The following is a 22868-nucleotide window of genomic DNA, read 5'->3' as shown; positions in this document are numbered from 1 at the left end:
CACAGGCCTTGTTCAGGGTTTTTAACAGTTTTAAATAAATATGCTTATTTTTTTTGTCACAACCATGACATGTCAGTTACATCAAACAAGTTTAATTCTTTGAGATTTTTAGATAATTTCTCTCATTTTGAGTAGGTCATTTTAGTGGCTAGGAACACCAGAAAAAATGGATACTACATTTAATACATGTGTGATATGCCAAATATGATTATTTTGTCAAGACTGTATGACTTTTTGACTGACTGTGGAGACAGTTTGATAAATGGAGCTGAAAATCATTTTGTAACCATCCCAACATTTCAATTTATTCATTAATTGAAGTGAATTATTGATTTAATAAGTAACATTTGAATAATAAGTATTTGGCACATTATAAAAAAAAAGGAAGGAGATTTTGACTTCTGAACATGTTGAACAGAGAATCATTTCTTGATAAACTAACACTGCTGTCCAAACGTTTGGCCTGTGTAAGATTTTTTTTATGTTTTTGGAGGGTCTCTTATATGCTCACCAAGGCAGAATTTATTTAATCAAAAATAGAGTAAAAACAATAATGCTGTGAAATATTATTACAGTTTAAAATATCTGTTTTTAAAATATATTTAAAATGTAATTTATTTCTGTGATGGCAAACTGAATTTTAAGCAGTCATTACTCCAGTCTTCAGTGTCACCTGGCCCTTCAGAAATCATTTCAGAAAAAGGCCATAATTATGATCAGAATATTTGACACTGAAATGCTTTGCCTAATAATTTGTGTTAAATACTCAATGTAAATATGAAGTGGTCCCTTCTGAATCATTTAATGTATGACACCAGATCAGTCCCATTTGACTGTGCATTTTCTTTTCAAAGCATTTCAAAGATTTTTCTTAACCCTCTGGGGTCCGAGGGTGTTTTGGGCCCTAGATTCGATTGATGTATTGCTCTTATCTGTAAGATCAAAACTGAAAGTGTCATTTAAGTTCTTTTCGGTGTTATCAGGAGAAGATGCCACAAAACGCGTATCCGCGTTAGTCGACCTCAGAGGGTTAAGTGCTACTAAACATTTCCTGAGATAAATTTCCAGCATTTGCTGTTTGACAAGAGGTTATTAGTCTTACTGGTAGGTTGATGACTTTATGATCCAGATAGTCCATATTTTATGGTTGTCAGTCAATGATTGTCGTCTTTTGCATGAAACCCATTTATTGTATGCTACAGTTCAGCGAGGCAATATCATACCTGTCCAGGTCCTCATGGGTTTCCTAGTTTTCTTTGATGCCTTTTCCTTTATTGATAGACCACCCATATATTGTTGTAGACAGCCATCAGAACGCAGCAGCATACGCCATATGTTTTATCCTTATAAGCCATGGCTGCAGCTTAAAAACCTGGTGTGAGGTATTTTATTTTGTTGGGAATGTGTTGGGAATTCAGGACCACAAACCAAAGTCATATAACACTATCAGCTCCCTGTCAGGCACTCAAGATAACTCGGACATCTCCCCGTGGAAGCTCCTGCTAGTTATCATCACATTACAGTAGTGAGAGAAATACATAATAGCCTTAAGATAATGCTCTCCACAGGGAAGAGTTAGCATTAAAAAAAACACACATTTTAAGTAGCCGAGAGTTTATTCGCTCAGGTTTGTAGATTTAAGGTATCTCAGGGGAACACTTCAGAGACAAGGAATTATTATTGCTGGTTTGGGATCAGAGCTCTGTACCTCTCACAGTCCACATTAAATACTAACAAAATATATATTGTGTGTCTGATTGGTCCAGACGCTACATTTGTATATAATTTAAAATTGAATTGATTCACACTTGAGGGGAAACTGTGGTGTGCATGTCCTCAGTAATAGGAATGCTTCCTTTATTTTTCTCTGGCTCTCGTTCTCTGTTATGTAATGTAAGCATAGCATTGTGCTACATCAATGCTTGGGAAGTTACTTTGAAATGACAGCATTTAACTAAATATTTTGCTACAGAACTGTACATGGACTTCAATTAATCATTTTTTTACATGAACCATGCAAATGAACAGATTCACTTAAATCAATCTGACATCCCAATGCTAGAGATGGAGATGCTTCCCAATGAAAGACGGAGAACATTTTAGGCAAGCATGTTTTATTATATTCTTATAACAAAACATGTTTTTTTTTTAACACAACTATTGCTGGGGGCAATAAAATATGACAGAAAATATAGCAATGTAGTGTTTTATGGAGCTAGTATTAACTACTTATATAACTACTATAAAAACTGAGCTGCTCTTAGTACTTTGGTTATTTATTCCCCAACACAGCTACATTAGTGCTCTTTTGAGTTTGGTGTTTTCATATTTACTTGATATAGTCACCAGATATTTTAAGTGCACCTGAATGCCTTTCTGGAACAAAAAAATATGCAGCAAAGAGTGTGATGTACTGTGTGTTATTGTAGTGACACACTTGGTTTTGAGTGGCTGTCAGCGGTTGACTTCTGCTCTGTGTTCACTATAATATGTGTACTTCTCTTAGCATCTAACTGTGCTGAAATGATGCATAGAGTAGACATTCATCATTCTTAAAGATTACACTTGTAGTTCCACAGCCAAATTTAAAGGTGAAGGGTGTAGTTTATGCTCCATACAGAGTTGCAAAAATAAGTATTGTTTTTAAACAGGAACACACCCATCATTTCCCATTGGCCAGACGAACTGCTAGCTCCACCTTAATGTTGTGCCATTGGTTGGGACAGTGTTGCTGTGTCAGTCTGGCCTGGATCCTAAAACAAACAGCAATGTTTTGAAGGCACCACTGAGCTACAGTGTTTACAGGTATCTGGGAAATCAGCCTAGGAATGGAGTACTTATGTCTCTGCCTATTATACTGGAATAGAAGAAAATATTTGGCTTCAAAGATATTGCATACTTCACTTTTAATAAAATCTGAAACATAAATTTGGTTAAGCCAATCCTGAGTCCAGATCTGAATTTTTCTCCATTTGAAACAGCTACATTGTCATTGTAGTGCCAGAAACTGCTGTTGTTGTGTTTTTTTTCGCAACCTCTTCAGTGGCTGTTAATGAGATGAACCATTTGGAAATTATAAACAGGGAAATGATCTCAAAAGTGACAGAAGTGACAAAGCGACTGGAATGAATTCATTTTCGAAGCGAGCTGGTGATGTGAGATGACATGAGTGACAGCGACTGTTGGCAATGTGGAAAAAGTTGAGCAGACTTTATGCAAATAAGCAGCGATCAGCCTCCTGATGTGTGGTCGAGTGGGAATGCCAAGAGTAAAGTGATGTGACGACCTCTCTATAAATGCACTGTGAGAAATTATAGACTTTTATCCATTATAGGCCACATGTAAGCTGTTAGACATTTATTAGGAAGCCCAGTGGCAACACATTTCTACCGTATAACATTAGGTTTCTGTCACACATTGAACATCTTAATTTTATTAATAATCATAATCACTTAAAGTCAACATGAATTGTCGTTCACAAACCATGTTACTTCTGTAAGGTGACATTTACAAGTCAAACAAAATGACCAAATATAATGGAACTTTATAACTGTTACCGCAAATACCAGCACTCGACTGAATGTGATTTCACTAAAATAGTACTCAAAGGAATAGTTCACCCAAAAATGAGAATTTGCTGAAAATGTATTCAACCTCAGGCCATCCTGTAGAAAAGTTTGTTTCTTCATTGTAACAGATTTGCAGATATTTAGCATTACATCACATTCATTAATAGAGTAATGATCAGTTTTTGTTTCAAGAAAAAGAAATAGTTTTTCTTTGGCTGAAACAGTATGTTCATGTTCATGTTTAAGTAATCTATATATTATGCTGACCTTGCTTATGACACCCCACCAAGCCACTAAGCGCCTACCATTAATACACCAGCACAACCAGGGACGGACTGGGAGTAAAAAACAGCCCTGGAGTTTCTCCCAAATAGGCCCACCACAACTACAAACAAACAACTACAAACTACTATCTCACAATATTACAGACATCCTATCGCATTTATGGCAAATACCATTAAAAAAACCCATGGTGACCCTGCTGACAAAAACAATAGAAACCATCACAGACATTCGAATGATTTCCACTACAAATACCATTACAAACATTACAAACCATCAACTTTTAACCATTAAAACCATTAAATAATGGTTTCCTGTATTGTGTTTTGGGCCATATTACATTAGGATTTAGTGGCTTTAACAAAAGCCATGAATAGAAGGTGACCAATTACCAGTAGAGACCAACAGGCGCCATTACAGTTTTCATTAAAACCAATACAATTTTTGTTATAACCATTAAAACCATTACAAATTGTGATGCTTTCTATTTTTTTTTCAACAGAGGATTTAAATAAATGTATTATTGTATGAACTAAAATCTACATAAAAAGAGCAGAATGCAAAATGTATATGACAATGATAAACATAAACCTAGAATCTAGAAACCTGAAACAACAGAATTCTTCAATTTGAGTATTCATATCTCTCAGTGTGTGTGAGTGTGTGTGTCATGTTAATCAGACTAATCACCTTATAGGCTACTTCATTTACTCTATTTTCTAACCCAATAACTCTCAAATGTAACCCGTTGTAGAATCGCTGCTGTCTCGTTATGAACGAATTGAATATTCATGCCAGACAATGCAGAGTGATAAATAGCAGTGGACGCTCGGATATAGTGCTATAGGCTACATGCTGTGTATAGTGAGAGAGTCAGGCAAAGGTAACCTGATGTAACTCTTCAATTTTTTTCCTTTTAGCTTCTCCCAACCGCCTTTATCTTCACGTCTTTTGCTTGCCATCACGAGCCCACTCTTCTTCACATCAGTTTATGTTTCTTATAAGCAAAAATAGATTGCATTAGCACCCCCTTTTGTCGGCCGTCAACGTCACTTAATCTGACACTTTTTCTTTGATGATGACCCAGCCACAGGCCGACGGCCGTTCTGGACTTCTCCAGAACGTCCAGATGGCCAGTCCGCCCCTGAGCACAACTAATCTATCGCCACGCTTGCCTCCTCTAGCATCCACACTTACAGGAAATTCTACACATTCTAGTGGTAGGCAGCTTTGCAGGACGATATTAATTATCAGTAGTGTGTACATACTGCCTTTTTATTCATTCTCTTTTCATTTTTGCCGAGACATTCATGTGTGCAGCTGTGAGTAATGAAACAGCCAGGTATGGATCTGTCCCTGATAAGACCCCTCATCTGACTGAAGTATTCAGAATACAACTATTCACTTTGCTGTTTCTAAATTTAAAAAGCTCTTAAACATTTATGGCCGCCTCAGGCATCTTGTTTGCCAATATACTGTACACTCTCTGCAGTGTACACATCACTTGTAGATACATTTTGTACGCTGCAGGAAAAAACTGAACTGTTTTTCCCAGATTATGTTTTTCGAGCATACTAAATTCTAGGCATGTCCTCACGGTGTCATTGTAATGAATACAGAATGCATTTCTCCCAGGATCTGTTCCAGCATGACCAGAAATCAGAGTTTATGTGTGTGTGTGTGTGTGTTTTTTTTTATTAGTTATTTATTGGCATACAGTGCAGCCAAGCAATTACAAGGGACTGCCCTCCGAAGGTGAAGATATAAAAGGAATATTTAATGCAATTTTGGCTGCAGGGTTATGGTCGGATGAAAGGGAAAAGGGAACATTCATTTTGCTCCAACCCAGGAGTCAATGTAATATACAGAGACATATCCAGAGGAGATGAGTTTGCTTCTGTGGAAAATAATTGCACTGAACTCACAGGGAATAAAACATCTTCGCAAGGAATCAAATGTGAGTTGGTTTCCTTTGCCCGAGCTCTCAAGTACAATGCTGTATGTGTTTACTTCATTCATCAAGTAAATGGAGTTGGATCATTACAAATGCAATGCAGAATGCAGGATTGTGTACACAGGCATATAAACCAAAACAAGCACTGGATCACATTCACCCTTAAATGGGCAGGAACATAATATCACTTAAATATTTTATTTATATTTTCAGACTCATTAGGACTCAACTAATCTTTACTTATTTTTATATTCATTCATGCAATATACTATATTGCTATTAATTTGTATATTTATTTATTCATTAATTCAGTATATATTACTATTACATAGTTTTACAGTTCACATTGATTATGAAAATAACATGAACATGATTTTTGAGTGTTATAGTCAGTGAAATATTTTTTAGATTTTCTTTTTTTATTGTAATCGTATATTCTTTCATATATTTTCACTCAAAAAATAAAAATTGTGCTGAAAATGTACCCTTATGCCATTCAATATGTAGATGAGTTTGTTTCTTTATCTGAATAGATTTGGAGAAATTTTGCATTACATCACTTGCTTACCAATGGATCCTCTGCAGTGAATGGGTGCCGTCAGAATGAGAGTCCAAGCAGCTGATAAAACATCACAATAATCCACGAGTAATCCACACAACTCCAGTCCATCAAATAATGTCTTGTGAAGCAAAACGTTTGTAATAAATCCACCATGTTTGTAATAAATCCATCAAGAAAACAGTCAAAAGCTGTCTAAAAATAATTATAGTTTTTAAAAATATTCTTATATTATAATATTTTAAAAGAAAGTAACACATTTTGGACAAAACACCAAAATTTGGAAAAACACGCATATGAACTAAAATAAGTGAGAATTCCACTTCAACATAAAATTCATTTATTTGTGCTTAGATACTGTACATTATATGAGAAATTGTGCACTTTTTTGTGCTTTATCAACTAAGTAACACACTGATGCAAAAAGTGATGTACTGTAATGTAGTTATGAGTACAGAGGGAGCCTCAAAATCTGATTGCAAGTGGTCACAGGAGACGCGTTTGAGATGCTTGTTATTACCAGGTGTAAACAGCAATGCGTTTAGGCTGACCACTTGTGATTGCCCAAGATGGATGTTAATATCTGGTGTAAACTGGACCACAATCATCCTTCCAGATCAATACATTTATGACCCATACACATGTCTATGTTCATCTCAGCTCTAACATGCTGTTGATTTAAGCTGCACCGATGGGCATCCCTAAGCTGTTGTCCTGCAGTAAGCCCTCTCTTACTCCCAGCTTGAGCATTCCTCTCCCGCTGTTGTGTTTACACAGGAGACTGAGTGTGCTTCTCTTCTCAGACAGGTCTGTGCAGGAGTCCTGCCTCAGGCTGCCATGTAAGGCCTGATTATCACTGTGCAACATACAGATATGGAGAGTATTCATAGACACACATGGTGGAGGAAGTTTACAGAATGGCATGGTCAGAATGTGTTTAAGATGATGATTGTTATGACGGCAGTTTTATTTTAATGTTATGAAGAACAGATATTGTAATAGGTTAAAAATATAGATAGTTCCTCTTCAGGAACTCGAGCTGCGTCGAAAAACGCTAGGGGATTTCTTAGCGGGTGTGCCTATGCAGGATATCTGCAACGCTGCGGGTTGGTCCACGCCCCTTACCTTTGTTAGGTTTTACGAGCTAGACATGCGAGCCACTCCCGGCTCTTCCGTTCTCTCGCCCTAGTTGTGCAGTCTTCCACACAAGGCAGAGACTTGGAAGTCTGGCGGCGTGGGTATTTTCGTTCCCCTAGCGTTTTTCGACGCAGCTCGAGTTCCTGAAGAGGAACGTCTCAGGTTACGTATGTACCCCTAGTCCCTCGAGGGAACGAGACGCTGCGTCTCGGTGCCATACTTCCGGCGTCCCTGCCGGCGCTTGCTTCATTCCTAGAAGCTGACGCCGGCTCCGCCACACGTGCTTTTATAGCTTCCTGGTCATGATGTAATCCGCCGTGACGTCCCGTTCAGCTATTGGACTGATTTCACATATGATTCAGAGCGTGGGTCGCAGAAGGCGTTCCCCTAGCGTTTTTCGACGCAGCGTCTCGTTCCCTCGAGGAACTAGGGTTACATACGTAACCTGAGACGTTATGTTTGTATGTATATTTTTAGCAGATGTCTCCTATGAGAATAAGAAAATGTATGTGTAGATAGATAGATAGATTGATAAGGCTGCATGCATTTATTTGATATATTATTAATAAGAGTACCAATAATAGTGTTACGTGTTGGTGATACAAACTGCACGAAGACGGAGATCAATGAAACGTCTTTTAATCAGATAAATCCAGGAGAACATGCACAGAAACCAACTTGACATAGACAGAGAATGGACAAAGACTAAGGGAGAACTGAGGACTTATAAGCATGAACCAAACAAAGGGAACTAATGAGATGATTAACAGACAACAGGTGAAGTGAATGACATAATCAGGCAACTCAGGAAAACTAGGTCCCTGTCCACACGAACGCGGGTATTTTCAAAACCGCAGCTTTTTCTATGCGGTTTGGCCGTTCGTCCGCACACAAACGCAGCACCAGGTCACTGAAACCGAACATTTTTGAAAACTCCTGCCAGGGTGAAGATTTTCTTAAAAACTCTGGTTGCAGTGTTATCGTGTAGACAGCGAAACCGGAGATTTTGGCTTGTGACGTCGGAGCCTGCGCTGTTATCTCCACCTACTGGAAACTTTTTCAGGCTTCTGATTGGCCAACATGGCTTTAAGGTTGAGATTATTTCGCCACCTGTTTGACTTGGCATGCTCTTGACAGTGCTTCATAGCATGCTTTTGCGTTTTCATGTGGATGGAGATTTTTTTTAAAACGGAAGAAGGTAAAACTCTGTTTATAAAAATACCTGTGTAAGTGTGGACATGGCCTAGCTCACAACGGAGAGAACCGAAAACAAGGCATACATGTAACAAATAGAGCACTAAATTAGCATACTAGAATGAGTTCCGAAGGATCAATATTACTGTTTTGCCTTGGTGACTTCTTTCAAAAACATTTTTTGAAAAATCATAATTATTCCGATCTTTTGAATGGTAGTTGATGTAATGCTGTGCTGTGAGTATTTAAAGTGATGGTCATTCTTTTAGTGCAAACAAGGGTCCTTTTTATGACAGTATGACATGTAGATTGCTCTTTTTCACGTGTGAAAAGCAGGCAAACATATTTTCATTTCTAAGTGAAGTTTATATACTTTTTCTAATGGTCTTGGCAGCAATAATTCATCAGATGACTGAGGTGAGCATTATAACTAGGCATATTTCCAAATACATATGTAGACGAGCCCACTTTCAGCACTTTAAAGTGCTAATTGTGACTAGGAGGAGATTCGGTTTTTCGGCAGTGCTGGCAATGAATGCAGTTGCATGGTGGGCTGTGTTTTATACCCCACCTAAATTCTCTTCACAGGAATCAAAGAAATCCCTTGAGCCTTTGAAATTTACAGCATGCACATGCACACTATTTGCACTCAAGCATGTTCTCAAACATGCACGTCTATGTCCATGTTCTCAATTTTTTCCATTTAAAAATTGTTTAAAGGGTGACATATGTTTCCACAGCTTACCATTATTAAAGACTGGTTTTGCAGTGGCTTTTTTATGACAAACAAATTATATGCATAAGCTAACAGTAATATAAGCTAGTATAACAGAATTCCTCCCAGATTAATTATTGTAGCCACATAGCAGCAGAGTTAGTAAAAACAGTATATGCACAGTAAGATATTGGTTTTGAATGTCTGTGCTTCAGTGGCCATGATTATCTCTATCTCTGCTAGTGTAAGCATTCCTCTGGGTGCTCCTGGAGGCTGGGTAATACTCAGAAGAACAGCTTTAGTGCTTCAATAAAAGGCTGTTGAACTGCATGTGGTCTGTCCTTGAAGGAGAAGAGACGAGAGGTTAAAAAGACCTGTTGCGCCTGCTATTTACAGGGTCTAAGTCTCTAGCAGCAGATCTTTTTTTATAGATACGAGCATGTGTTTTTTCTCTTAGAATGATATCTAGAGTCTGGGAATTAGTGTTGGGTGTAACTAACAGTAAGTAATGATGCTACTAGTTTTTATCAGTAACATAAGAGTACTTCAGATGTTTCTTTTTTCCAACACACATTGGTTGAAAAAAATGCTATTGTATTGCACTGCACACACAGCTATTTCAAGTGAGTGAACTGACGTAGTAATAATTGTAAATGTGTTCTCCTAAAATGTCCTCTCTTTCACATATGCTCTGGAAAGTCTGATTCATTCTAGTGAATCAGTTTGTTTGTTTTTATAATGTCATTTATTATTTTTTTCTTTTATATAAATTATTGTAAAACTACTTTTAGTTGTATTTAGCATAATTTTATGTTCAAGTTTAATGTTGTCATTCTAATTTTGATTTGAAATTGTAAAATGTTTTGATTTGGTGTTTGAATTATTTCATTCTGTCATAAACCTTTATTGTTTTGTGGCAGAGAATATCTGTCTAATTAAATTGATTGGATAGTTATTTTAAAATAAATATTGTACCCTTTAAAAAAATAATTAGTTTTTTGTGTATCGTTTAATTAATTAATTAATTGTATATATATATGTATGTACTGTATGTATGTACTGATTATATTATATTATATTATATTATATTATATTCCAGAAAGTGCTGTATTAAAAAAAAAAAATATATATATAAAAAATAATGATTTCTGTAGCTATGAAAATGTCCATTTTGACAAGTAATTCAAAATCTCTGGACTCTGGATGGTAATGCAAAACCCCTTCCCTAATAAACAACACTTATTGCCTTAGACAGTGTTTGGGAATGAAACACATTTCTATGATGACGTGAAGATATTTCAAAAACGTGCAATCCCAAATCGTTCTGTAGTGGAGCAGTTCCAGCTTTTCAAAGCAGACGAATTTAACACTGGCCAGTCGCACAGAGAGAGGATATGCTACTGCTCCGGGGATGTGGATCGTGTCAGAGTCTGTGATAGATTCTTTGGCTTGCCTGAGATTAAGGTATTGCTTACAGCGGGGTGGGTCGATACAGATGCACTGTCGATGACTGGATAAAGGAACACGTTTTCTGTTCTACCAGTCTTATGTGATCACTTTTCTTGCGGTCGCAGCCTCGGTGTGTAGCACGTACAGTACCTCACCCTCACCTTATCAGCCACTCAAATTTGTGGTGTCAGGTTGTTGTTCATGCAGAGCTAAAGGGTGTAAATTAGCCCATCATACTGATGAAACAATCTAACCCTACAGAGGACCCCATGTCTAATATCGAGTGCTGATGTAACAGATTTCATTCTGACTGGCATTTTCATCTAGACAGTAATAAGGTCACCAAATTGCTTTGGCTTCACAGAAAACCTGTTTACCTCTAACGTTGTATACAAATATCTCTCAGGTGATCCAGCTTGGAGGCACAATTGAGGTGTTTCAACTGAGAACAGACGGAGTAGAGAATTACAGCTTCACAATAACCAAACAACCAGAACGTTTGACCAAACATAGTTAGTAAACACTACTAGAAATGTCAGGAACAGGTAATAAACACTATAGAAGAGCAGATAAAGAGGAAATCAAAAAGCAGATAGACGAGATGAAGAACCATCAAGTCTTGTCAGTCTTGTTATAGTGAATACATTTAGTAAATTAGCAAAGTTTACACTGAATGAATTACCATTATAAACAATATAAACAAATGTACAGTGGGGTCCACTAGCGAAAAAGCTTCTATTTTGCTTTTTTTTTTCGCTTTATAAACGATATTATCAGTGTAACAATTAAAAGTTGATTGGAAAAATCTGCATTAATACCAGAATGTCTTAGTATTTGGTTTTTCTCTCAATTTGCTTTAATAACAGCAACCTTCAAGCTGCATGAACTCCAATCCTAATTTGCTAGAGCCTTAGTGGAAACAAGAGCATCTGACCATCTGTACAATGCCACAAGTCTACTTCTTTGATGAATGATCTAGAAATAGTGCAGAATCTTATTAATTTGACATCTTCATGTAAAACAAGTGAATAATTATGTAACATTTTTATTCATATTTATTTAATTTATTTAATAGTTTTTTGTATTTCATTATTTTTAGTGGCATTTGGTGATATTTCTCACTTCGCCTTCAACTGAACTGAAAAGGACTAAAAAAATATATTGGTAGAATGTCAGAGGATGATATGCAGAGGTAAAATAAGGAGAAGGAGGCTGCTCTGGGACGAATCCCTCGCCATCACTTTTAATCATAAGAGATCAGTAAATAATCTGTTAGAGAGCAGTATCTCATGCTTCACTGATCTCCTTTGACTTTCGTATTGAGATATTGAGAGATAATTATGGCTTCTCGTCTATAATTGTACCCGTGCCAGTGATTAATTCCAATTCTAATCAGGCATATTGATCAAGGTTCTGCATGCGTTCACCACTGACATTTCTGTAGGTCAAAGGCCATGTGAGGTGATCACGGATCTCCCTCAAACTCTGGAAAAGAACGTGTTGACATTTAACCATCATTCTTTTGAAATCCTCATTTACAGCACATGCCTTACATCGAAATACCCAACACACACACACACACACACACAGAGAGAGAGCTCTTACAACACACTCTCTTCACACTTAACTACCAGGCCAGGGGGGACGGTACCAAAACATGCCGGTCTGTTTTACTGATAAGTGTGTTTTCCCACAGAAGACCATGAAAACAAAAGCAGCCACTGAAGTTTTTAGTCTGTTATCTCCACAGACGTATTTCACTTTTGAATATGCGTGTTTATGGCATCATCAGACTTGCAAATGAATCTTTAAATATGAAGAGGAGTGGTTTTACACACAAAAACTATGTTTGATGTACAGTACGTTTGAAGTCATGCATGTAAACTCCAGATGTTCGTTTGATTCTAGTTCTGTCATAAAAGGCTTCATCAAACCGCATTTGCTGTCGTGTGCCCCTCACGCTTCCCTCCACATCCTCCCTGGTCACCATGACAACAGCCCATTCGTCGGCTGCTGTTTGCGGATCAGCCGAAATTAAGACAATTCCCAAATTCCACAACTTAATGGAATTACGACTATGCGTGTCACTAGTTTTGTACAAAATGTGTTTGCTATCCTTCATCTGAGCTTGTGTGTGTGTTTCAGGTCATAGCACAACCCTAATAGGATAAAAGCACAGAGCTGAACACAGGAGTGCAGGGGCCCAAATTGGAGCCCAATGTTAATTAGACTTCTCTTTGACTTTATCTTGTGTTGCTTGATTCCCTCTCCTCTATTGATATCTTACTCTGATGAATGAACAAGAAGCTTGTATTTAACATCAAACTCTCTTTGAGGTTTTAGTTGTTGCATTGAATGCTGACTTGTTTTTCAGTCTTTACTTTCAAAGTCTGTGTTTAAACACTATTCAGTCTATTTTTATGTACCATATCTGATATCTCCTTTAAAGATGAATCAAACTGCACCACCTAAAGCTATAAGCAGTCAAGCTTTACTGATTTACACAGAATTTGAATTGTATTTTATCCACATTTTTTGTTTTTTTAACCAACCCCAAACTTCTGAACGGAAGTCCTTTTTAGTTGTTACACCTTTGCCATGTTGCATTCTGATAAATGGTGTTTCTTAGGCATGACATAATAACAATAACACAATTCTTCTGACAGTTATTTCACTTAAATGTAGATGATATTATCCTTGGCATTTTAATATGGAAGTGATGTGCAGGTGTGTGAAGAACAGCGTTGATTGTGGCTTATCTCAATCAGTACTGAAACTGTTTTTTTAATTAGTTAAACACTGATATCTCTTTTTGAGATGTCTCTTGTTGTTTATTTGCAGAACATGTATTCAACATTGGTATATAGAGGTTATTTAAGCAATATTACACAAACAGAAACACTGTTGTACAAAATTGTGTACTGAATTAAGCAGTTGGTATCGAGTAACTTATATTTAAGCAACATTTGGCCAGTTTGTATTTATTTTCTTTTAAAGTTATCCTAAATACACTACAAAAGTCAAAAGTTTTGAATGAATTATTTTATATTTTTTTCCTGTTCATTATTGATAATAATAAGAAGAAATGTTTCTTGAGCACCAAATCAGCATAATAGACTGATTGCAGAAGGTTAATGTGACACTGAAGACTAGAGTAAAGTTTGCTGAAAATTTGAAAATGTAACTTTGCCATCACATAAATACATTTTAAAATATATTAAATTACAAAGCAGTTCGTTTAAATTGTTATATTTCACAATTGTATTTTTGATCAAATAAATGCAGCCTTGGTGACCATAGAGACTTCTTTCAAAAACATTTGAAAAACAGAAATCTTAATTATTCCAGACTTTTAGTATAGTGTATCATTTGTTTTAAACAAACCAGGTTCTCTGTGACAGCTTTGCTTCCTCAGTTTTAAACACACTGTCTATATATGTATTCTTGGTCTGCCTATTATAAAGTAATTATCCCTTTGTTTCCACTGTAGGAGAACTGAGATTGAATCCAATAGCTAATTACCTCTGACTCTTTGGTTGGTGTGTGTGTGTGTGTGTGTGTGCCCAACAGTGGTCATATCCATTTGTTCTTTTCTATGTTTTAAATATGCAAACCCATATATGGTATCTTAGCGACAATATGATTATACCGTGTGATTATGTGATCAGGTTGTCGTTCCCTAATCTTGCATCTCACCTACTTCTCACTCTCATCTTTGTCTTCCCCTCGCATCCCTCTGCCTTATCAAGATGAAAAAGAGCTTCTGAAAGAGAGACATATGTTCTCGGTTCAAAATCAGCTCTTTCCCTTTAAAGTTTATGACTATATTTAGTAATGTAGGCTTGTTCTGCTGAATGATGCTTTATGATTGTCAGACCTCCTTTTTTAGAGCAGCAGTCAACAGCCATTTTGACTTATTTCTGAAGTTAGATTGCCACTTTGTAAGAAATACAACCCCCCCCTCCAGATTTTCATCTGAAGAGATGAGACGTTCAGCCGTCCTTGGTCATGAGCCAGTTACATTCTATTCTCTGCCTCTATCAATGAGATTAACTGCATTTGTGTGAGGCATTCTGGGAAAGCTCTGCAACAACTTCCTCTTGCAGAATCTAAGTAAAGGAACACCTCTCCCATCTTTCATCTTTGTCAATGTTAACATTTTCTCCTACTGTTCGTGTGTCTGCTAGCTCAGAGTCTCTCTCAGACGGATCTGCTTTTAACTGGAGTGTAATAGCTATTTTGAAAATGTACTTTTAAATGTAAATGTCTTAAAAATGTAAATTTGAAAGTACAGGCAGAGCTTGTGCTTTTGCATATGAACTAGTTTTAGCATACATTGTATTCAGATTTAATGGAGTGAGACTGAGGTTAATATTTATGTATACAGTACGGTCGTTTTGATAAGTATCTTAATATCTATTTTAAATGTAGTGTTATAGGTTCATTGGCTCAGAATGTTGCTCTAGACTAGTGTTTCCCAACCTTTTTTGTTTTGTGTTCTCCCCGTAAGTAAGCCTCAGATGCTCTTTCATCAAAATATTAAAAAAATCTGAGATGTATTCCTTTTGATTTAGACACAATATAATTTAGCATTATCATTAATATCTTTTAAATGGTTCTTATTACAATGATTCATGTTTGAACTAAAAATGCACCAAGTAGCTTTTTCTCCCATTAATGAGATACCGGAGGTTGTTTGTGTTTCACAAGTTTTGACAGTTCTGGGGAAACTTTCTACAAGAAAGGCTGGATTTATTTATAAGTCCAATCCACCTGGGACAAGAGTAATTTTCACTTTTGTACAATGAAATTTAAGTTCCATAGAAGAAGTATGAAATATCATCTATGAGTGAATACAGAGTAGGAAATACCACCTTTCTATAGGACTTTTATAAAGATTTAATGAGAATTTGAGAATTGCAATAGGCAATCAAGACTAAATGTTTAAGAATGCAAAATTAAAATCTTTCCCAGGTTTTTATTTTTTTATTATAAAATGTATATTTGCAAACAATTTTAGTGTAACAATAATCAGCATTACCAAAAGTTCCTTACAACATTATACATGAGGAAAACAACAACAACAACAACAACAACGGCTGAGAATTTGAGAACTTTTATGTATAACAAATGTGAATTTCTTAATTTTATATGATACGACATATTCAATAATTAACAGATGTGTTCCTATATTAATAAATTATTTCTTTAAGATTAAAGGAAAAAGCTAATTTGAAAAAATGAATTAATATTTATTTTTCTTTCCCACAAAATGATGTGGTGCATTCAACATCCACATATTTGGATGCAACATTATTCACAGGATATACTGTATGCTGTATTTGAAAAGGGACTTATTTGAATCTTTACAAGCTTTACAAAAAGAAACGGAGGTTTACTACTTATCTGATTTAATAGATCAACATTGCCCTCTAGTGTAGATATAAAGCAACAGCAATCTTTCATTTATTTAGGAAGCACTACTACATTATATAGAGCAGTGGTTCTTAATCCTGGGGCCAGTTGCATAAACTTAGTCACTATTTTAAGACAGTGTCTTAAGAACTAGTCTGACCAACTAGCAGTTAGCCAGGGGGTAATCAGTCTTATTTTTTGGATTCAACCTAGACTAATCTAAGTTTTTATGTAACCAAATTAGAACAATTTTGACCAGTCTTAAAGAAAAAAATTAGATGACTAACTTTTAAGAGTAGTTTAAACCTTTTATGCAACCGGCCCCTGGTCCTGGGGGCCCCCTTTCTCCCCCCCCCCAAGATGGCGTCGATGTACATGGCATGCCGTCTGCCTCGGTTACACATTCTGTTTTGTATCACGTCGTTTGTCTTATTTGTGACTTGGTTAATACGCGACTCTACATCTGCACTGATCTATGATTGTTGTACACTTTTAAACATTAGAAGCTCCTTTGAGAAGTACGTTACAGAAGAACGAGGAGATCTCCAATTCTCTGAGACCGCATCGCACCTTAATATCCCTACGTGGTTGCAATGAGTCTACGAGTCTTGGCCCCCCTTGCTGAAGAAACAGCGTCACCGCGGAAAGCGAGGTGATAAACTAGTGAAATTAAAGGCTTACCTACTATCACTCCCGAGTTTGCCGCGATCGCAAGAGGCGATAAGCTGGGGATGGAGAAGTGGCCGTGTGCTGTGTGGGCATTGGGTGAGCTCGGTGCCACGGTGGATTCTACTCGTTGAGCCAGCAGGGCCTGTGTTGTCCAGTCTTCCGCGTTCTCTACACTTGAACTGCAATGGAGTTAACCTGCAGAATCTTCGCCCTGTATCAATTGGTTCGCAGTGGTGCCAGGACGCATCGTCGGAGCATAAACTGGAAATCAGGTTGGCCTTGTTGAACGTTCGTTCTTTAAAAAATAAGACCTTTATTCTGAACGAGTTTATCAGAGTTCGGAACTTAGACTTTTTATTTATCACCGAAACCTGGCTGAACGTTGGTGATATGGATGTTTTTGGGGAACTTGTTCCGAGTAATTTTAATGTCCTAAATTCACCACGAGAGACTGGAAGAGGAGGGGGCTTGGCCTGTCTTCAAGGACTCTTTTATGTGTACCCATCTTATTATCGAACGTTTTTCCAGCTTTGAACTTCAAGCCTTTGAAATACAGATGCTGAATCCTGTTTTCTGTGCTGTTCTTTATCGGCCACCAAGACCAAATAAGGATTTTATTTCAGAGTTGTCTTCCTTTTTAGGGGACGTGGTACTGAATTATGACAAAGTTTTAGTGTTGGGAGATTTTAATATTCATGTCAGTTGTCCATCAAGCTCTTTGTCTAAAGAGTTTTTGAACCTTATAGACTCTTTAGGCTTTCAGCAAATGGTCAAAGGCTCTACTCACTCTCATGGTCATACACTGAATTTGATTCTGTCCCTTGGTCTAACAGTCAGTGACATCATCATAGATGATTTTGTATTAGCTGATCATAATCCCATTCTTTTTACTGTCTCTTTTCCTTATCAGCGAAAGAGAGGATGCTCTGTAAAGCGTTGGGTGCGACCAATTAATTCAAATACTCAAGTTGATTTTAATGTAACCTTTCTGGAATCAATGCAGGGTTTAGATGTATATTTTTTTCACCTCATCTTGATGTGGAGGAATCAGTTCATGTTTTTAACTCAAGTTTGTTCCAAATCAGTAGATTTTATCGCTCCTTTGAAGCAGGGAAGTTCACAGCATAAATTAACTCCGTGGTTTAATGAGCATATTCATTCCTTAAGACGGATTTGTAGAAAATGGAAAAAAGATAAATTACAAATTTCATATGAAATGCTTAGAGATTCTCTGTCTAAATTTCAAAGGGCTGTAAGAAATTCATTAGTTATTGTTCGTATGTCATTCAGCAATCGGTATCTGGTGTTACTTTCTCCGATTTTAAGACAATTTCTCTTTTAATCCTTGAGGATATTATACTCAGACTAAAGTCTACAACTTCTCCTCAAGTTATTGTTCCGACCCATTTGTTAAAGCAAGTTTTAAATTCAGTTGGCCCTTTTATAGTGTCTATAATTAATAAGAGTTTGTCTTCGGGGGTCGTGCCTGACTACTGTAAACATGCAGTGGTCCAACCCCTTTTGAAGAAATCAAATCTGGATAAGAGTGTGTTAGCTAATTAGATCAATCTCAAAACTTTCATTCTTGGCTAAAATTATGGAGAAGAGCTTTCTCACGCAACGTCATTTGTTGATGCAAATGAGATCTGTGAAGTGTTTCAATCAGGTTTTAAAAAACATCACAGCACTGAATCAGCTTTGCTGAGAGTTTTTAATTATATTTTTCTTGCGACTGATCTTGGAAATTTTACTGTACTTTTACTGTTGGATCTGACGGCAGCGTTTGATACGATTGACCATCAAATACTTATATCTCGTCTTAAAACATCTGTGGTGTATCTGTGGAAATGCCTTAAGATGGATAAAATCATATTTTCAAAATAGGAGTTTTTCGGTCTGCATGGGAGGGTTTGTATTGGCATTGGCACCCATTTCTTGTGGTGTCCCGCAAGGCTCTATTTTAGCACCTTTTTTCTTTTCTCTCTATATGCTACCGTTAGGATTGATTTTGGATAAATATGGTGTGTCGTTTCATTCTTATGCTGATGACACTCAGTTGTATTGGTCTTTTAACCCAAATTCTTCCAGTGCCTTGGGGCATTTGTTGGCCTTTGTAGATGAGGTGAAGTCTTGGATGTCTGCTAACTTTCTGAGTCTTAATGAATCGAAAACAGAGATCATTATATTTGGTCCCTCTGAAATGAGTGATACGGCTGGAGTTAACTTGGGAACATTAAGCCCTTTTAGGAAACATCAAGTAAAAAATGTGGGTGTGATCTGTGACAGTGCTTTAAAATTTAACTCTCAAATAAGTGAAGTTGTCAAAGCTAGCTTCTACCAATTAAGAATGATTAGTAAGATCAAGCCTTTCTTAGCACGTATAGACTTGGAGAAGCTTATTCATGTTTTTATTTTTTTCTCGATTAGATTATTGCAACTCACTTTATTACGGTACTCAAACAAAACTTTTGGACAGATTCCAAATGGTTCAAAATTCAGCCGCAAGACTACTGACAGGTACTCAGAAGTATGACCACATTACCCCTGTTTTAAGATCGTTGCATTGGTTACCAGTACTATATAGAATTCATTTTAATATTTTAATTTTTGTTTTTAAATCCCTGCCCCTCCATATATTGCGATCTTATTTATGTTCAAGAGTCAAAGAGATCATTATGATCTAATGGACAAAATCTCCTACATGTTCCTCGATCAAAATTAAAGTTCAGAGGTGACCGCGCATTTGCGCTAGTTGCCCCAAGGCTTTGGAACAGTTTGCCAGTGTCTTTGCGACAATTATCATCTCTTAATGAATTTAAGAAGCAGTTAAAAACATTTTTTTTCATTAGCCTTTGATCAGGGATGAGTGCTGAGGTATTGTCATTGTAGTTACCCTTTTGTGTCTGTCTTGTATGGTATGTATTGATGTTTTTTCATGGTTATTTATTATTTGCTATTATATTCTTTTAATTGAACTTACTGTACAGCACTTTGGTCAACTTAGTTGTTTTATTAGGTGCTTTATAAATAAAGTTGGAGTTGGAGATAATGTGCAGAGCAGGGGGTCCCTAGGGCCAGGATTAAGAACCACTCAAATAGAGAGCAGTTACTGTAGTTTCACTGCAAACATGTAACATAACTGTGAAATGTGTGTGTGTGATTATTTTGCTCTTTTTCCTCAGAATATGCCCGGCCTGCACTATGGACTCCAACAGCACCGAGTTGGGCCTGTACTCACCATCCAATGCCCTGGGAGTGGGAATCTACCCGGCATCCACTCCGTGGCCACTGCTCCAGAACACAAGCCTCATCAACCTCAGTGCTGTTTTCAAGCTCAATGGGAGTAATGTCGAGGTTGAAGGTCAATCCTATGATCCTCTGGGTGGTCACTCACTCTGGCAGGTCATTCTCATCGTTGTCTTTACAGGACTGCTCTCCCTTATTACTATTATCGGCAACATCTTGGTCATGGTGTCGTTTAAGGTCAACCGCCAGCTCAAAACGGTTAACAATTACTTCCTGCTTAGTTTAGCCGTGGCAGATCTCATCATTGGGGTCATCTCTATGAACTTGTACACCGCCTACATTGTCATGGGCCAGTGGGCAATGGGAAACTGGGCATGCGACCTCTGGCTAGCAATAGACTACGTAGCCAGCAATGCATCTGTCATGAATCTGCTGGTCATTAGCTTTGACCGATATTTCTCCATCACAAGGCCTCTGACATACCGTGCCAAACGTACCACCAGGCGGGCAGGAGTGATGATTGGCCTGGCATGGTTTGTGTCGCTCATACTTTGGGCACCTGCCATTTTGTTTTGGCAGTATTTTGTAGGAGAAAGAACCGTTCCACTGGATAAATGCTACATTCAGTTTCTCTCCGAGCCTATTATTACATTTTGCACCGCGATGGCGGCTTTCTACCTGCCGGTGACGATAATGAGCGTTCTATACTGGCGAATATACAAAGAGACAGAGAACCGTTCTCGGGAACTTGCAGGATTACAAGGCTCAGTCGGAAGGTTCGGAGGTGTCGAGCGACCGCACTTCCACCTCCACGCCACTGGGGGGAACTCTAGAAGCTGCAGCAGCTTCGAACTGGGCCAACCTGGCCACAAACAAAGCTCCGTTCACGGCCTGAGCGGGCGATTCCACTGTTGGGGGTGGAAGTTGGGAGGCAGGGATAAAGGTGGGCCGCACCGGGAGGCAGATCAGAGCAGCAGTGACAGCTGGAACAACAACGATGCTGGACTGTCAGCCGACCACTCAGGCTCATCTGACGATGATGAGAGCGCGCCGTCTACCACGCGGGCGATCTTCTCTATCGTTCTCAATCTGCCTGGCATGAGGGCAGCTGTAAACTCCCAGGTCACTTCTTGTGAGGATTTGGACACAGAGGAAGATCCATTACGGTCCCCTGTGGCGAACGACGGCAGGGATAACAGCATCTCGCGCTCCATCACCAATGGGGACAAGCGGTTTATCGGAATCATGAATAAAGTTCAGTCAATGTCCGCTATACAGTCGTCAACGGAGCCGAACGTAGACGGCACCAACACCACCGTCAAATCTCCCTCAGCACCCATAACTTTCAAAGAGGCAGCTTTAGCTAAACGTTTCGCAGCTCGCGCAAGGACGCAAATCACCAAGCGGAAGCGTATGTCGCTAATAAAAGAAAAGAAAGCGGCGCAAACTCTAAGTGCCATCCTTTTCGCTTTCATTATAACGTGGACGCCTTATAACATCATGGTGCTAGTAAACACTTTCTGCAACGGCTGCATACCTGAGAACCTTTGGGCGCTAGGCTATTGGCTATGCTACGTTAACAGTACAGTAAATCCTATGTGCTATGCCCTTTGCAACAAGACTTTTCGTAGCACTTTCAAGATGATCCTGCTTTGTCGCTGGGATCAGAAAAAAAGCAAGCCAAGCTTTCCACAAAGACAGGCTGTGAGGTTTCACAGGAGCATACTGACAGACTCCACATAGTAACTTGGCTAATTTGCTAATGCTAACATGTAAGTTGCAAGGGGTAATTCCTCAAGTATCTGTACTATAAACTGAAGCTTTAATGTGTGAGTCTCAATGTGGACGTGTAGTTCAGTCACTTATAATCCCGGGTCACTAGATTGTCACTAGATTTTAAGACACTGTGGTTTAGTGTACAAAGAGCTTCAGTGATTCTGAAGCACAACTGAGAAAGTGCAGTGGCCATCAGTACTTCCTGTGGACGTTTTATATGCCTTTTACTAAATCTGCAGTGCCAACTTTTAGGAGTTCAGCAGTGACATAAAAAGTACATTGGAAGTGGAGACTGTATATTTTGAACCTCAGAGAGCTGATCGGATGTGATACTCTCAATTAATTGTTTGAAAATTGTTTGGGTTGAATATTAAATATCTCATTCTTGTCAGTGAACAGAAACTAAGGTATTATTTTTTAATTAGGTGAGGTATATCAGTGTTTACAGTGAAGATATTTCTTTTTGTAAGTGAAATTTGCTGATTTCTGTGAAAGCGTGCCACACAGAGGTTCAGTATCTTTGCTGTCTCTGTAAGTGTAAGTGTTCTTCTGCAACATGTGAGCCACAGTTGAACAGTTTATAGGTTTTTCTCTCCTGTTGAGATTTTTGGTTATTCATAAACAGCACTTCCGTAAGCCGCTCTTGTATAAAGCGTGGTTGTTTACATTTGTTTTGTTACAAGTTAGTGCTGGGCGGTATACCGGTTTATACCGAATACCGGTGTTTACTTTTTGTTATGATATGAATTTTTAAAATACAGCAATGTCGCTTAAACAACGTTCGGAACGCGACACTGTTTGAAAGGGGTCCCTTTTCACTGTTGCACTGTGGTGAGGGAACAGCTGTATGTGTTACTAAGCGTGAAAGTTCCGAAACTGAAGCTGTAGAACTAATAGAATGTG

The 22868-nt window shown here is 37.9% G+C and overlaps 1 protein-coding gene and 1 long non-coding RNA gene across 2 annotated transcripts in view; one reads left to right on the top strand and one right to left on the bottom strand.

Annotated features, from left to right (window-relative positions):
- Positions 1–22634, top strand: part of LOC107717089 (muscarinic acetylcholine receptor M1-like) — a 110435-nt gene extending 87801 nt beyond the window's left edge. Inside the window, exon 3 of the mRNA XM_016523737.1 lies at positions 20126–22634. Coding sequence (XP_016379223.1) covers positions 20145–21932 — 1788 coding nt within the window. The 5' untranslated portion in view covers positions 20126–20144 and the 3' untranslated portion in view covers positions 21933–22634. The remainder of the gene's footprint in view (positions 1–20125) is intronic.
- On the bottom strand, positions 918–22546 carry LOC107717090 (uncharacterized). The gene is made up of 3 exons (XR_001637284.1): positions 22533–22546; positions 16426–16429; positions 918–1037 (listed from the first exon to the last, which is right to left on the bottom strand). It is a non-coding gene; the product is annotated as an uncharacterized LOC107717090 (long non-coding RNA).
- Positions 22635–22868: the final 234 nt, after the last annotated feature.

Source organism: Sinocyclocheilus rhinocerous, unplaced genomic scaffold (genome assembly GCF_001515625.1).
Source record: "Sinocyclocheilus rhinocerous isolate Xijiao unplaced genomic scaffold, SAMN03320098_v1.1 scaffold119, whole genome shotgun sequence".
NCBI lineage: Eukaryota > Metazoa > Chordata > Actinopteri > Cypriniformes > Cyprinidae > Sinocyclocheilus > Sinocyclocheilus rhinocerous.
Note: the sequence above shows the minus strand (reverse complement) of the source record. Positions and strands in the feature narration are given on the sequence as shown.